At 39.9% G+C, this 13727-nt stretch overlaps 2 protein-coding genes across 4 annotated transcripts in view; one reads left to right on the top strand and one right to left on the bottom strand.

Moving 5' to 3' along the window:
* Positions 1 to 2587: 2587 nt before the first annotated feature.
* mre11a (MRE11 homolog A, double strand break repair nuclease) lies at positions 2588 to 11487 on the bottom strand. Of its 3 annotated transcripts, none has more exons than XM_005720856.1 (19): positions 11423 to 11487; positions 10630 to 10693; positions 10411 to 10543; positions 10155 to 10315; positions 8629 to 8716; positions 8007 to 8148; positions 7774 to 7888; positions 6416 to 6601; positions 6072 to 6324; positions 5868 to 5994; positions 5631 to 5731; positions 5370 to 5540; positions 5230 to 5289; positions 4989 to 5160; positions 3708 to 3794; positions 3511 to 3572; positions 3346 to 3407; positions 3154 to 3250; positions 2588 to 2951 (listed from the first exon to the last, which is right to left on the bottom strand). In XM_005720856.1, the coding sequence occupies exons 2-19, from the start codon at positions 10647 to 10649 to the stop codon at positions 2919 to 2921; spliced, it is 2070 nt and encodes a 689-aa protein (XP_005720913.1). In that variant the 5' UTR covers positions 10650 to 10693; positions 11423 to 11487; the 3' UTR covers positions 2588 to 2918. The 3 variants fall into 3 exon arrangements, with proteins under 3 accessions (XP_005720913.1, XP_005720911.1, XP_005720912.1); XM_005720854.1 differs by lacking the exon at positions 11423 to 11487 and adding an exon at positions 11152 to 11314; XM_005720855.1 differs by lacking the exon at positions 11423 to 11487 and adding an exon at positions 11048 to 11138.
* Positions 11488 to 11618: 131 nt separating this feature from the next.
* cep57 (centrosomal protein 57) overlaps positions 11619 to 13727 on the top strand; it is a 6455-nt gene continuing 4346 nt past the window's right edge. The window contains exons 1-4 of the mRNA XM_005720857.2: positions 11619 to 11680; positions 12036 to 12225; positions 12504 to 12704; positions 12856 to 12977. Coding sequence (XP_005720914.1) covers positions 11633 to 11680; positions 12036 to 12225; positions 12504 to 12704; positions 12856 to 12977 — 561 coding nt within the window. The 5' untranslated portion in view covers positions 11619 to 11632. The remainder of the gene's footprint in view (positions 11681 to 12035; positions 12226 to 12503; positions 12705 to 12855; positions 12978 to 13727) is intronic.

Here is a 13727-nt window from a genome sequence, read left to right as displayed (position 1 = left end):
GCATTTATTGTGCTATTTTAGATGATCACTCTATTAAAGGGCAAAGGCACTTTCTTTTTCTTTTCTTTTTTTTTTCTTTCTCTTTTTTTTGCAGGACTGCAGGTGTGATACTTCTGACCTCAACATGATTTAGCACTTTAAGTGGAAAGTGAGAATTAAAGGACCTCACTTTATGCGCAGAGGATTTAGGTCACGAGTCTACACATAGATTTAATACAAATATTCATAGATCACACTCCATGTTGGCTCCATCATGAGTAAGCAATTCACTCTCACTATAGCCAGAATATTTCAACTGGTGTTCACCAAGTTATTTCCTTCACTGCAAGGGAATTTCTCCCAAAAATACTGCAGAATTTGTTTTTGTCAAATTTATTGCAGTGGGTTAATTTTTGCACTCAACCAAAACTCATTTAAACAGGAAATCAACCTGAATTTGTTATAAAACTGTTTCTTTACTAAAAAAAAAAAAAAGTACTTTATTATATCATATATTAAATAGAGTTGGACATGAGTATGAGTGCCATGGGGACTAATATTTGTGAATATTTTCCATTTTGTTGTTCTTGTTGTTGATGTTGTTGTTGTTTAATATATGAGACGTTTGCAAAGACAATAAAAACAATGTTAACTTGGTAATTGGGACAATTGTTCTATTCTTAATTGTGTGTCGTTAAATGTTTGTGTCATCCCAGCCTCAAAGAAACACCCACAGACCTTAAATTAAAGTGATGAAGAAATATTTTTTTATCATTATTTACATTATGAACAAAAGATGAAATATTAGATCAAACTTTTAATTCAAACTTTTTGCACAATCAGATGATAGCCCACCTTGCTTGGAGAAACAATCATTTGTTCAGCATGATTGAAGATTAAAGAAATACTGCCCCCTTATGGTCAACAAAGTACAGGGACTTTACTCCATTAACCCTTTAAACCCTAACCCATCTTTAAAGCAGGGGTGCGCAACTCCAGGCCTCAAGGGCCGGTGTCCTGCAGGTTTTAGATGTCAAACACCTGAATCAAGTGATTAGCTCATTACCAGGCCTCTGGAGAACTTGAAAACATGTTGAGGAGGTAATTTAGCCATTTAAATCAGCTGTGATAGCTCAAGGACACATCTAAAACCTGCAGGGACACCGGCCCTTGTGGACTGCGATTGGGGACCCCTGGTTTAAAGGGTTAATACCTGACTTCTAAAATGGTGTTATTCAGAATTCGTAGAATATGGCTAGATTGTGTCAAGCTGATAGAAAGGCAACAGTAACTTATATAAACACTTCTTACAACCAAGAAATGCAGAAGAGCAACTCTAAATGCACAACATTCAAACCTTGAAGCAAATGAGCTACAGCTGCAGAAGAGTCTAAAGCTGGGCAAACACTGTGCGATTTTTTCAGTCGCGCGATTCAGCTCCTGCTCAAACTGCACGATTGACTCGCAGGGGTTAGAAGTTCATAGGTCACGATGCAGGGTCTCACACTATACGGCCCGATGCTCTGATGCGACCTGAGTGCTCACACTGTGCGTCCATAAAAATGAAGGTTATAACAGAAATTCTGTCGCTCGCTCTCCCTCTCCGTCTTTCACTCACACAGACACACCACCACCATCAACTTTGCTAAATTGCTAATGAAAAACATTGGTCAGGCAGCTGTGATTGAGCAGCAGTGTAGATCCAACTATTTTCACGGTTGTTGTGATCGTGATAATTTTGTGAGGCCACATCGAAAAGGCTCGGATGAGCTTTCCAAAGTTCTACAAGTTGTGCCTCCATCGCTTGTGTCCAGATCACACGCTGCACTGCCGTGCTGTTCCGTCTTTTTCGCTGACATTTGTGTTTGCGCGTGCGCAGTGTGGCAAACTGCGGTGACACCCTCACGACCAAGCGATTGATGATCGGGAGCTGGTCGTGAGGTGCCAATCGCTTCTCGTTACCCCACGTATACTACACGATGCACGACGCACGATGAAGGCCAAAATCGGGCCGATCGCCAAAACGGTCGCACGACTCAAAAATCGGCTCAAAATGGGCCAAAAATCGCACAGTGTAAGCCCAGCATAAGGAGGCCCAATGTCTCCTGCAGAATTTAGATGGTTGGGTCAGCCTTCCTGCCTTGTAGCAATGGTTCGAGCCGTTGCTGCTGGTGTAAAGGTGTCGAAAATGGTTTCTTGTTATACTTAATGATTACAGTACACCCATCTTCTGGTGGCTGCTTCCAACAAGGTAACACTCCATGCACCAAAGCTCAAACTGTTTCTTAAACATGAAAATGTGTTCATTGTACTCAAACGCCCTCCACAGTGACCAGATCTCAATACAATAGAACAACTCTGGGTTGGAATGGAATTAAGAGACTCGTCATGGATATCTAGCTGATAAATCTGCAGCAACTGTCTGATGCTATCATGTCAATATGGACCAAAGTCTCTGAGAAATGTTTCCAGTATCCTTTTTGAATCTATGTCACGAAGGAGTAAGGCAACAGTGATTATCGACCTTGTACTAGTTAGGAGGACCTAATAAAGGGTCCACTAAGTGTATGTGTGACTTTGAGTTATATTGCAAAAATAAAACACTTGATTACATATCAAAAGCAACATTTATTTTTCAAGAACTACAAAAGTACTACAAAAGCCAGAGATAAACCCCATTAGTGGTTACTGTTGATGTACAGATGCAGTCCACCACCAACTGACAGGCACAGTCTTACTGTGCAAACCCAGGACAAAAGCTCCACCTTGCCCATATGTACCCTTCAATCTAACCTTTCACCAGAAAACAGACTGATATGAAAATGTTAACATTAAGAATGAGTGATGAGGAAATTGAATGTGTATGGACCTTGAAATCATTCAGAATAATACCGGAGCAGCTAACTTGCAACTTTGGAAAAATTAAGATGGACTTATGGTTATCTTCTGGTCGGGGCTTTGAATGGATCATCCTGTATCAAAAAAAAAGAGAGATGAAGAAAAAAGGATTAAGGCACGAGTCAGAGAAAACTAAAAGATGTAAAAATGTTGGATAAATATATGTGTGATGTCATGAATTCAGATGCATTTTTATTGCACCTAAAATTATATGATTTAATGTTAATCCCACTTTACACGACACATCCTGTACATGAATTTGCCTTCTTGTTTTACCTCATCATCATCGCTGTCCTCAAATGCAATTCCTCTTGACTGGCTCTGGCTCTGAGAGCCGTATTTAGAGAAGGACGATGTTGATGAGGACGACGGTCTGGTGTAGAAAAGAACAAAGATTTTAAGAAAAGCCATTGCTCTAAAATACAACACTATATAACACTTCTACAGTCTAGGTTTAAACAAACATACTTTGGAGGCGGCCGGGCAGCTTTTGTTACAGGTATATCTTCATCTGAGTCATCAATGATCACCTAAAGATGGATAAATATGAGATTAAATGTTAGTGGATGGTATGCTTCACTTAAAAATGGAGATTTGTGAGTTTATGAGTGTTATCGTTTATCATTAACTCACTTCATCTGTGTAAGATTTGGTGGCTCTAGTCCGAGAAGGCTTTTGAGAGGATGCCTGAAATGCTGAAGAGCGAGGGAGGAAACATACAGTGGACGTGGGACAGATTTCCGTGAATTTTCTGTGGTTCTTTTTGTGGATAGACAAGTGCAACATGTGTTTACAGACAGTCACACTAACAGAAGTTTACATTCCCCTACCCTGCAAAATGCTCCTGCTTTGGGATGTTGTTGAGGACTTCTGGGACCGACCCCGACCAGCTGGCTTTGGTTCAGAGGCAGTCGCACCTGAACAGCCCGAAAAATAATGGAACAAGTCATTGAAATCATGGATTGATATTATATACGTTGCTTTTTCTGTACTATCACATTAGCCTATAATGTCTATAATATTTATGCGAAATGTCATCCCATCATGACATCATGTTATCATCAATGTTCATTTCAGAATTATACAAAAAGCTCCTTTTTCATGCAACACAAAATGGGTTAACAATTTAAAGTTGTTCTGCAGCAATGGAAGTCAAAAGCTGGTGCTACAATTCCTACAGGTGTTTCAGATTTTCTAGATTACTTACAACCTCCTTTGTCTGTATAAAGCAGTGTTGGAACACACTGTGGTACCATACCCTTGTGAGCATCAGTTGAACAGTACTGTATTGCAGAAACTAGTGTGTTGCTACACAAATGGTGAGAAAAAAGCAATTAACAATGGAAGCGAGACAGAGCATCATAACACTTAAAAATGTAGGTCCTTCCTACAAAGAAATTGCAAAGAAAGTCAAGGAGTCGTTATAGTTTCTTTCACCATCAAAAGCTACTCAGAAATTGGGGCAAACTCTGACAGGAAGAGCTCTGGCAGACCCAAAGCCACAACTGAATCAGAGGGCAAATTTCTGAGAGTTAACAGCTTGCGTGATAGGCGGCTCACAGGACAAAAGCTTCAAACACAGCTTAATAGTGGTTGTAGTAAACAAGTCTCAGAAGAGAAGACTTTAAGCTGCAGGTTTGACAGGACGAGTTGCAGCAAGAAAGCCACTGCTAAGATGTCAGAATAAGACAAAGAGGCTTGCCTGGGCTATGAAACACTGTCATTGGACTACTGAGGACTGGAAGAAGGTATTATGGACTAATGAATCAAAATTTGAAATCTTCGGTTCATCATGCAGGGTTTTTGAATGCCGTCAGTAGGTGAAAGGATGATTCCACAGTGTGTGGCATCAACATCAAAACATAAGTCCAAGCTATGCCAGAACTCCTCACGAAAAATGAACAAGATGGTAAGCTTGAAAACATGGAGTGGCCAGCACAGTCTCCAGACTTAAACCCCATCGAGCTGGTTTGGGATGAACTGGACATAAGAGTGAAAGCAAGTCAACCTACAAGTGCCACACATTTATGGGAACTTGTACTTAGTCACTGCACTGGTTGCATATCAAGATTTTTAAATACACCTTTACTGCTTCTCTTTATCGCCCTCACCTCTGCCCCTCCCTCGGCCACCACGGCCTCTGCTTCCTCGCCCTCTGCCTCGTGTAGGTGCAGCAACTGGAACCGAGCCTTCGTCAGAGTCCATATTAACATCTGAAACATCCTGATCTGCGAAGTCACCATCACCACGCTCCAACCGGTGAGCCTTGGCTCTGTTCATAGCCTGAGAAAGAAAGAGACAATTAACCAAACACAGAAATGAATTTCAGGCTTCAGTGAAGTCATTACTTACTTCTTGGATGTCTTTCTCCTCCTCAGCTGTGTTTTTTTTGGAATCTCTGAATAGCCGAACCTGAAAATATAAAAACATGAAAAATATATAATATGACCACAATAATTACTCCACTTCCACTACATGCCACGTTCTTTTACCTCTGCATCTATATCCTGTTCTGTGGTTACTCCTCTAGACTGAAGATGGAGCTGTGTCTTCTGCAACTGATAAGTGATAAGCTCCTCGATGGCTTCCTTCTCATCTTTGTCAACAAACTCCTGAATGGCCTTACCCATGCCTTGTTCAGTCAGCAGGGACAGCTGTACCTTCTAGACATACAGAAAGAATACAAAGATCAAATGCCAGATGAAAACAAGAGATTTCATACACTAAACATGCCGGTTTTAAGATGAGCACACCTGCTCTGCTGCCTCAAAGTACTGCTTGACAAGGTCCTCCACTCTCAACCCTTCGACAGCAGTAGGTTTGAACAGCTTCCCATAGTCAATACTGCTCTCATCTAAAAAGCAAAATAAATTGCTTTTTAAGTTAAATCAGAGGGCTGAATGGTCAGTTTACTCTCTGAAGCAGAGCTACATTATGGGATTTATTCAGTGCTGAGTTAATGGTGTAGAGATTCACAGCAGCAGCCAAACCTTTGATTTCCTTCTGCTCACGGCGTCTGATAAAGTGAATTATGTCTTTCGGGTTGGCCACACGATCCACAAACTTCTGGCTGAACCGTGAGGTATTGAATGCCTCAAAACCGCCACTGTAGTCCACCTGCAAAGAGAATTTCATATTTAGATTTAAATTAAGCAGCAACATTAGGATGTATGCACACAGTGTATCCATCTTACTCTCAGGCGAATAAGAGGTTTCTCAGGTGTAAGCCGACATCCAAGTCTTTCCCTTTCTGCTTCGTCCAGCATCTCTGTGACCTTTGCAAAACAATAGTCCTCCACCTTCTTTGTTACATGAGGTGTATCTGGTGTAAAGCAGTCCTGATGATCAGCCAGCACCACATCCTCAATGAAGAACTGACGCACAGTCTTCAGGGGGATCTCTTGCAATTTCATTTTACGACCTTTCACCCTCAACAGACCAATTTTCCTAGATATGAATAAACAGACAAACAGTGTTTTGAGAACTGACATTAAAATACATTCAGAATGTGATTCATTTAATGTGTGTGCATTCATACTTCTTGGTGGCTTCTCCAGGAGAAAGGGATGTAGCTACAGAGCTTCCAGGCTGTGACACATAGAAGAGCTGCTGTTCATTTAGGGTGGGTTTAATCAAACACTCATGTTCATGACCCCACACCACCAGGTCAAGGAAATCATCCAGGAACTGCTCAGGAATGTAGTTTGTGGGACCATGTTTACTCCTTGACAAAATACAAACACAGAAAAAGTTGTTGGTATTTTTACATAATTAGGTGATCAAATAAAAAGAAATTTATGAACAAGTTATACTAATACAAGATTTTTTTTCATGTCACAACTTCCCTCTCATATACACTGTTAGGTTTAATGTATGTGTTGTAGGTTGCCATTTAAAAAGCTAGAATGTTTGTATTTGCTCTCTATGTAACCCGTGCATATGAGTACGTGCACGACCTCGATAAGGGGAACAAGCAGCTTTGAGAAGAACAGATTCTATTCAATGAAGGAAGCCACCTGGCTGGGACGAGATGCCGACATCTGTGTGTAACCAATAAAAACAACCTGCAGGAGGAAAGCAAGTTGAAGTGGGTTGGAGACAACTGCTTCCCTCTTGCAAGTGAAAACTTGAGCTCTGTGTGACCTCGTTCCTGAGTGAGTTTCTGTTTATCCAGCAGTATCAGAGGTAAGACTCTGACATACACAACACCCTGTATTTTTACTGAGGAACACTTGGAGACAGACTTGTTTAGTAAATGAAATAAATGAATGCACCATTGTGTGTTTATTTAATTATTGAATTAATTAATTATAACACATATTAATAATTCATGATAAGACATCATTATTTAACTGTATGACTAGTTAACTAAGATAGGAAATAAATTCAACAAATTAATAAATAAATTCAAAAGAAAATAATTACTTAAATGTGTCATTAATTAGTTAAAAACATAAAAACATGTTTTACTATTTCACTATTTATTTATTTCATGGTTCCTGGATCATGAAGTCATTTAAACTATCACAACAACTTGTCAACAGACCCACACATCTGCTTGGTTACCCTGCAAAGCAAATCAAGATGGCCCAATCCCAGATGATGGATTATGGATTGATGCAGTGTCAATGTCAATAGGTGGCTATATGGATTTGGAGTATCCAGGTATCCCAGAATACATTTCAAATTAAATCGCCAGTAGCACTGTTTACTTAATTATGTACTTTGTAAATTATTTATTATGTATTTCAAAATCTAATTATTATATTAATGACCTGTTTAACTGATTACATGATGAAGTATTTATTTATGTATTTATTTAATACTGTTTGACACTTTCAGCACTCCATAGTTTGACACAGCTGCATCTCAAATGCTTTTAAATGATGTAGTTACCTGTTCTGATGGATGGTGAAGAGGTTAAACCAGCCATCTTGGTCTTCTTTCGGGCGAAGCATGGATACCTGTTTGTTGACAAACATCCTGTACAGGCGCTCATCTGGGATAGAACCTTGAGACATATTAATACAAAATTAAAATCAATCGTTGATTGATTGACAAATCTTAGTGAAACAACAAGATTATTTTAGGAATGGACACTACTGATCCATCTGGAAACATGAACCTACCAAGACCATATAAGGCAAGCTTGGTGATGCCTTTCTGTATTAAAATGGGACTGATTTCTATCTTCTCCACAGAGTGGGAGTGGCCAAAATGATTGACTAGTCCAGAAGCACTCAGCAGATCCAATGCACACAAGCCTTCAGCCTTGGAGAAAAAATACAGAAATCCACATACTTGAATATTAGTGCATGGGTGTCACAGTCAGGTGTATGAGAATGGAAAGAGAGGACCCAACTGCAGGACTCACAGATTTATTACACAAACAGGATGAACTGAACATGAAAGGTTGACCTTAACTACTGAACTAGACTGTAAACACACACGATGAGTTGACGACAACAAGACAAAGAACTGAGGGAAACTGAGGGCTTAAATACACTGGATAACGATGATGAGTGGAAACAGGTGAGAACACAGCTGAACTAAATCTGATTAATGACAAAGAGGAAGTAGAACTTAACAGAATGCACACAGACAGAAGACTAACACAATAAAACAGGAAACACACACGTGAAAACCAACAATGACAAAAGGTCCAGAACTGAAAACACTGGGTCAAAGGAACCCTGACAATGGGTGTTGTATCTGAATTCATAACTTCCTTTGTCACTAAAAGCAACTCACTCCAGTTGGGTCATCATGGTTCCCATGAATGCTGAACACGGGAATAGAGATGTTCAGGTTTTCATCCTGATAATTAACCCAGGGGAACCTACAAGATATCAACACACATATAACATTTATACATACAGTAACAAATAAAACAGTGTGTTATAGAAGTTTAGCACATGTTGGGATTAAATAATTTGAAGTGCCTCAATAATGCTATGCTTTTTTATTAATAAGGGTTATAAAGTTATATAGTATAGTATTAAGTGGACACGGCCCTGAAAATAAAGGCATTAGACTACGTGTCTTTGGGGGGTTGAATGTTGCAGACTCACGCTTGCCTGGGAAAAGGTAGATAACAGGGGACCATCTTCTAGTGGAAAGTTACTGAGACACTGTTTTTTAGACTAGAATGAGAGAGCTTCTATAATAAAACTATTGGGGGCACCACCATTTTGAGATCCGCGGCAACGTGTCATGCAGGACGCATCACCCTTCTAGAAGTCACTGTGTAAGTGTGAAAAGGTCTACTGAGCAGTGTTTTGTCTTCCATCGGATGCCTATGAGGAATCAAAAGAACTCGGTGAAGTGTTGATATTTAACACAGACACGTGACCGTTTACCATGTGACACTAACTTGTTTTTTGGGCTTGTAATCCTGAAATACAGTTACAAACCTACTAAACATTCCTTAGATGAGTAAAAGAGTAAAGAAACCAGTGTATATACTCTCTCAGAGAAAGTAACACACTTTCATAACAAGCTTCTTGCTGTGTAACCCTTGCATTCCCCCTGACTGCACACCACATGATTTAGATCATTATGTTGTTTAAAACGAATTATATTGGACAAGATATGAAGGTGTATAAAAGTTTAAATAATTATCAGTATTATGTGTCAAGATGGGTAACAAACCCCAGTTACTGGCCTGGAATTGTAATCACTGGATCAAGTGGACCACAGTTATTGCTCAGGTATTTACCTGATTTTTATTGTATTTATTTTATAATGATACTGACACATCTCTGTACATTATCTCTTACATCGTCAATGAGTCAGCATAGCTCATTTCTCATTAATATCAGTGATAATTTGTATGTTAAGTGTATATGAGTGATTGGATGTGATCGCCACCATTTATCACATCCAATATGGCGAACAGTTCTTAAGCGACCTGCACATGACATTACGTGCAAAACCTCTACAGCATAGGTGTCAAACTCTGGCCCGCGGGCCAGATTTGGCCCGCAGCCTAATTACATTTGGCCCGCGAAGCCATACCAAATTACTATTAGAGCTGGCCTACTGGTATTATACAGCTAATATATATATTGTTTAGTGTTAAGCTTTGCTCGTTCCATATTCAGTTTTTCAGCAAAACTTGTTTGAGTCCATAAGAAGAGATTCATTCTTAAATCTGGAGGAAGATTTTTTTTCAATAAATAGTTAGCCCGCGACCTTGTTCCAGTTTTGAATTTTGGCCCACTGTGTATTTGAGTTTGACACCCCTGCTCTACAGGATGACACCAAGTGAAACTGACTGTGTTGTGTTGAAGTTGACTTTCTGGTCACTGAGGATTTCGAAGCGTACAGGCGAGTCTCCCATGCAGTATTTTCGCAGCATAGTGAGGCACTTGTGAAGGCACTGGCGTGAAGGTTTGTTGTCATGGAATAAATCGCCACCAAGGAGGATGAAATCTACCTGTTAGCAAAGAAACAAGCAAAAAGAAAAGAAATGGATACTTGAGACATGCGGAGGTAATGGTCCATTCAGGTCCACTTACAACAAGCACGCACCTCATTTTGCTTGGCACATTGCAGGATTTCATCTAGTGTGATGTATGTGTCATTTCCACGAATGGCATCCTTCTCAAGGTAACCAAGGTGAATATCTGTAGCAATCAGGATCTTGAAAGTATCCTCATCATCTCTAGAAAATGGAAACATGTGTGTACATATTACATGGATATAAACATTCAAGAACACGTTCAAGAGGAAAGACTTAAAAGACCATACGAGGTATTCTCTGAAGACATGATGATGTGTTTACAGCTGGCAGGGGCTCAGCAATAAGGCTTTTCTGCAAAAAATACAAACAATATAAACAATTCATATTTATTTTAAAAAATATCTTAAGGAAACTTACGATATTAAGAAACTTAAGAAAATGAATCACAAGCAATAACAATGAAATTAAGTGGATATTTGTAAAAAGTTCAGAATCAAAATTAGCACTTTTTTTAAGAGTTCCTATGTCCCAAAAACATGCTAACGACACACTATGTATGATGAACCGCCGACCTAACTTATTATTATGTTAGTAAGACGGTAGCTACAGCTAAGAGTAACACGTTATCGGAAAGACAGCAGGTTAGCTTTTGCCTGTGTTGGAAAGCGGTGGGTGAAATGTATTAATAGCATGACTACTACAAACCTATGATGTGTTCGTAAATTTGTTGAATGTAGCCTACAGTTAAGATGCCCATACGGCCTAGGTAACGACCCAGTTTGGAAAAATAACACGACCATCCCACTTACCTTCTCTAAAGTCTCTAAACTACCCAAGTTGCCATAAAATTCCCGGCAACTCTTGCAAACCCTTGCTCCACCCCTCAAGGGTGTCTGAGAGTTATTGTAGTTTCATTCCTAAACATCTCGATTCTTCAAAGCGGAATCTCCGCTGAGGAGAAACTACATTTCCGGTAAGCCCACCGTGTGCGCTTGTTTTATCGATATTGGCACTCCGGTCCACGTCTTTTATATGTCCTTAGTGTCTAACGAGTCATAATGTGATTTAAACCATTCGTACCCTTCAGAAACCATGGACTGTGTCGCTTGTCAAAGTGGTGTTTTCTTTTTCACAGCCCATATTAGCACAAACGGCTGTACAAACTGTGCTTAGCTAGTAATCTGTCAGGCGTAATTAAAAAGCGATGTGCTGTAGTTCTACTCTCAGCTAGCATTGCGTCATTTGCATTTCTTTAACACATGCGAGACAGGCTGGAATGGTTGCATTTCGATGGAGACGCTGCCAAAAACACTCGCAGCTGATGCTACGCGGGAAACGGTAGTATTACCAGATTTGGGTGATTTTCAATTGAAAGAAAAATTAAAAGCAGGTTGCCACCGTTTATCTTGAGTGAGCTAGACTGCACAGGAAGCTGCCTAGCAGCAGTTGCTACAACTCAAACTAAACGATGTTGCAAACCTAATAGTGGCCTGAAGTTATTCTGTGTTTGACGTGAACTGGACGGAATGAATATAGTTTTTTTCTCACGGTCATTTCACTTTCTGTACTCCATTTGTTGTTTTTGGCCCTGTTCTATTCGCTCACTGTAAAAAATGTAGATGCCAGCAGTTATCTAAAGTCTAATATGGAAAATGCAGATAACTAAATAACATTTAGTCCTGTTTCCCTGCAGGAATCTTATCCACCACCACCACCAACCTGTGGACCGGTGCCTGACAGTCTGTCTCTGCCATCCTACAAAGACTACCCAGCTCACCGACCTTTTATCAACACACTTGTGCATCACAGACCTCAAACACACACTCATCAATCATATGTTCCATCATCACCCATCAAAGCCTTCCCTGAGACCAACAGTACTGGTACAATTAACTTGTGCATCTCTTTTGTTGCCTGTGTAGAGTTTCCATTCAGGCATTGTAGTGTTTCAGAGCTCCATGGTTACACATGCAACATGATGCTGCACTACTTGAATGTCTCAGCTTCACCAACATCTATTCATTCGTCCAATCATCCTTTCTTAGCTCCTGTCATGTTATCTTCTTTTTCCTTTTAGACCCCAAAAATATCTTGTTACACCAGATATGTCACCATATGGAGACCCTTCCTGTAGCTAACTTATATTTTTATGTCTGTGTAGTGATCTTATCTGCCTTGAGGAACCTACAAGAAAAGATCAGGAGGTTGGAGATGGAAAAAGGACATGCAGAGCGGAGTCTGCATGCACTGGGAAAAGATGCTTCACAAACACTTCTACAGAATGAAGATATTACACCGAGACTCTTAAATGATCAAAAAGACCCAGAAAGACAAAGAAGTGCCCATTCCAACTGCAACCAAGGTGAGTATAGATAGATAGATAGATAGATAGATATATGGTGATAATAATTTAATTACCTTTTCATATACTTTTATTACTGTCTTGTTTCAAGCTATAGTCTTTTTTTTTTTGTTACCTACATGTCTTCTGCGTATCTTCTCTCTATTTCTAGTGCTGATCAACCACCTTGCTGCCGCAGAGTCTCGCTGTTTGAAGCTGGAGCGACAGCTGGATCACATGAGGAGGATGCTGCGCAATGCCAGAACAGAGAGGACCAACCTGCTTAAACAGCAGGTTAAATGTCATAGCCTGTAGCTTTTCATTTAAAATATACAGTGGTCCCTTGTCTATCGCGGTAGTTACGTTTTAAAAATAACAGGTGAAATCCACGAAGTAGGCAACGTTATTTTTTACAATTATTATAGATGTTTTAGGGCTGTAAAACCCCTCACTCCACACTTTATACACTTCTCTCAGACAGGCATGAACATTTTCACACTTTTCTCTCTTGTTTAAACTCTCTCAAAGTTCAAACCTTCATAGCAAAATAAGTCCAGTATTATAGAATGAAACCAAAGTCACCCGCGGTTGCCTTTGACGGTGCAAAATGTTTCGTCGAAATTGTTGTGTTTGTTGGGGAGAAAACTTAAAAACATACAGTACAGCACCTCAGAGTCACACTGCTAGCGATAGAAAATTGATGTAAATTTGACAAGCTGAACGCATTCTGTACTGTACAGGAGACACAGTACAAGATTGATTGACAGTGGTCTACAGGCAATCAGGACGCAGAACACAATGCACTGTAAAAAAAAAAAAAAGCATGCAAAATTGTAAAAAAAAAAAATCGAAACAGTGAGGCCGAAAGATGAACCGCGTTATAGCGAGGGACCACTGTATTCATTTAAAAACTTGAAATCAGTAGTCAGTAGATCCATATTCTTCTTCTCTTGGGGCGATCGTGGCTCAAGAGTTGGGAGTTTGCCTTGTAATCGGAAGGTTGCCGGTTCGAGCCCCGGCTCCGACACTCTCGGTCGTTGTGTC

Source organism: Pundamilia nyererei, unplaced genomic scaffold (genome assembly GCF_000239375.1).
Source record: "Pundamilia nyererei isolate P.nyererei 1_Seehausen unplaced genomic scaffold, PunNye1.0 scaffold00003, whole genome shotgun sequence".
NCBI lineage: Eukaryota > Metazoa > Chordata > Actinopteri > Cichliformes > Cichlidae > Pundamilia > Pundamilia nyererei.
Note: the sequence above shows the minus strand (reverse complement) of the source record. Positions and strands in the feature narration are given on the sequence as shown.

What these genes read in the sequence shown, in the direction of transcription:
- mre11a (XM_005720856.1), bottom strand. Translation starts at nt 10,649, where the DNA reads ATGTCTTCAGAGAATACCTC. An exon ending in TGAGCAGAAGGAAATCAAAG is followed by an intron (nt 5,732 to 5,867) that starts GTTTGGCTGCTG and finishes TTTGCTTTTTAG; the next exon opens with ATGAGAGCAGTATTGACTAT. An exon ending in AACAGGATATAGATGCAGAG is followed by an intron (nt 5,290 to 5,369) that starts GTAAAAGAACGT and finishes TTATATTTTCAG; the next exon opens with GTTCGGCTATTCAGAGATTC.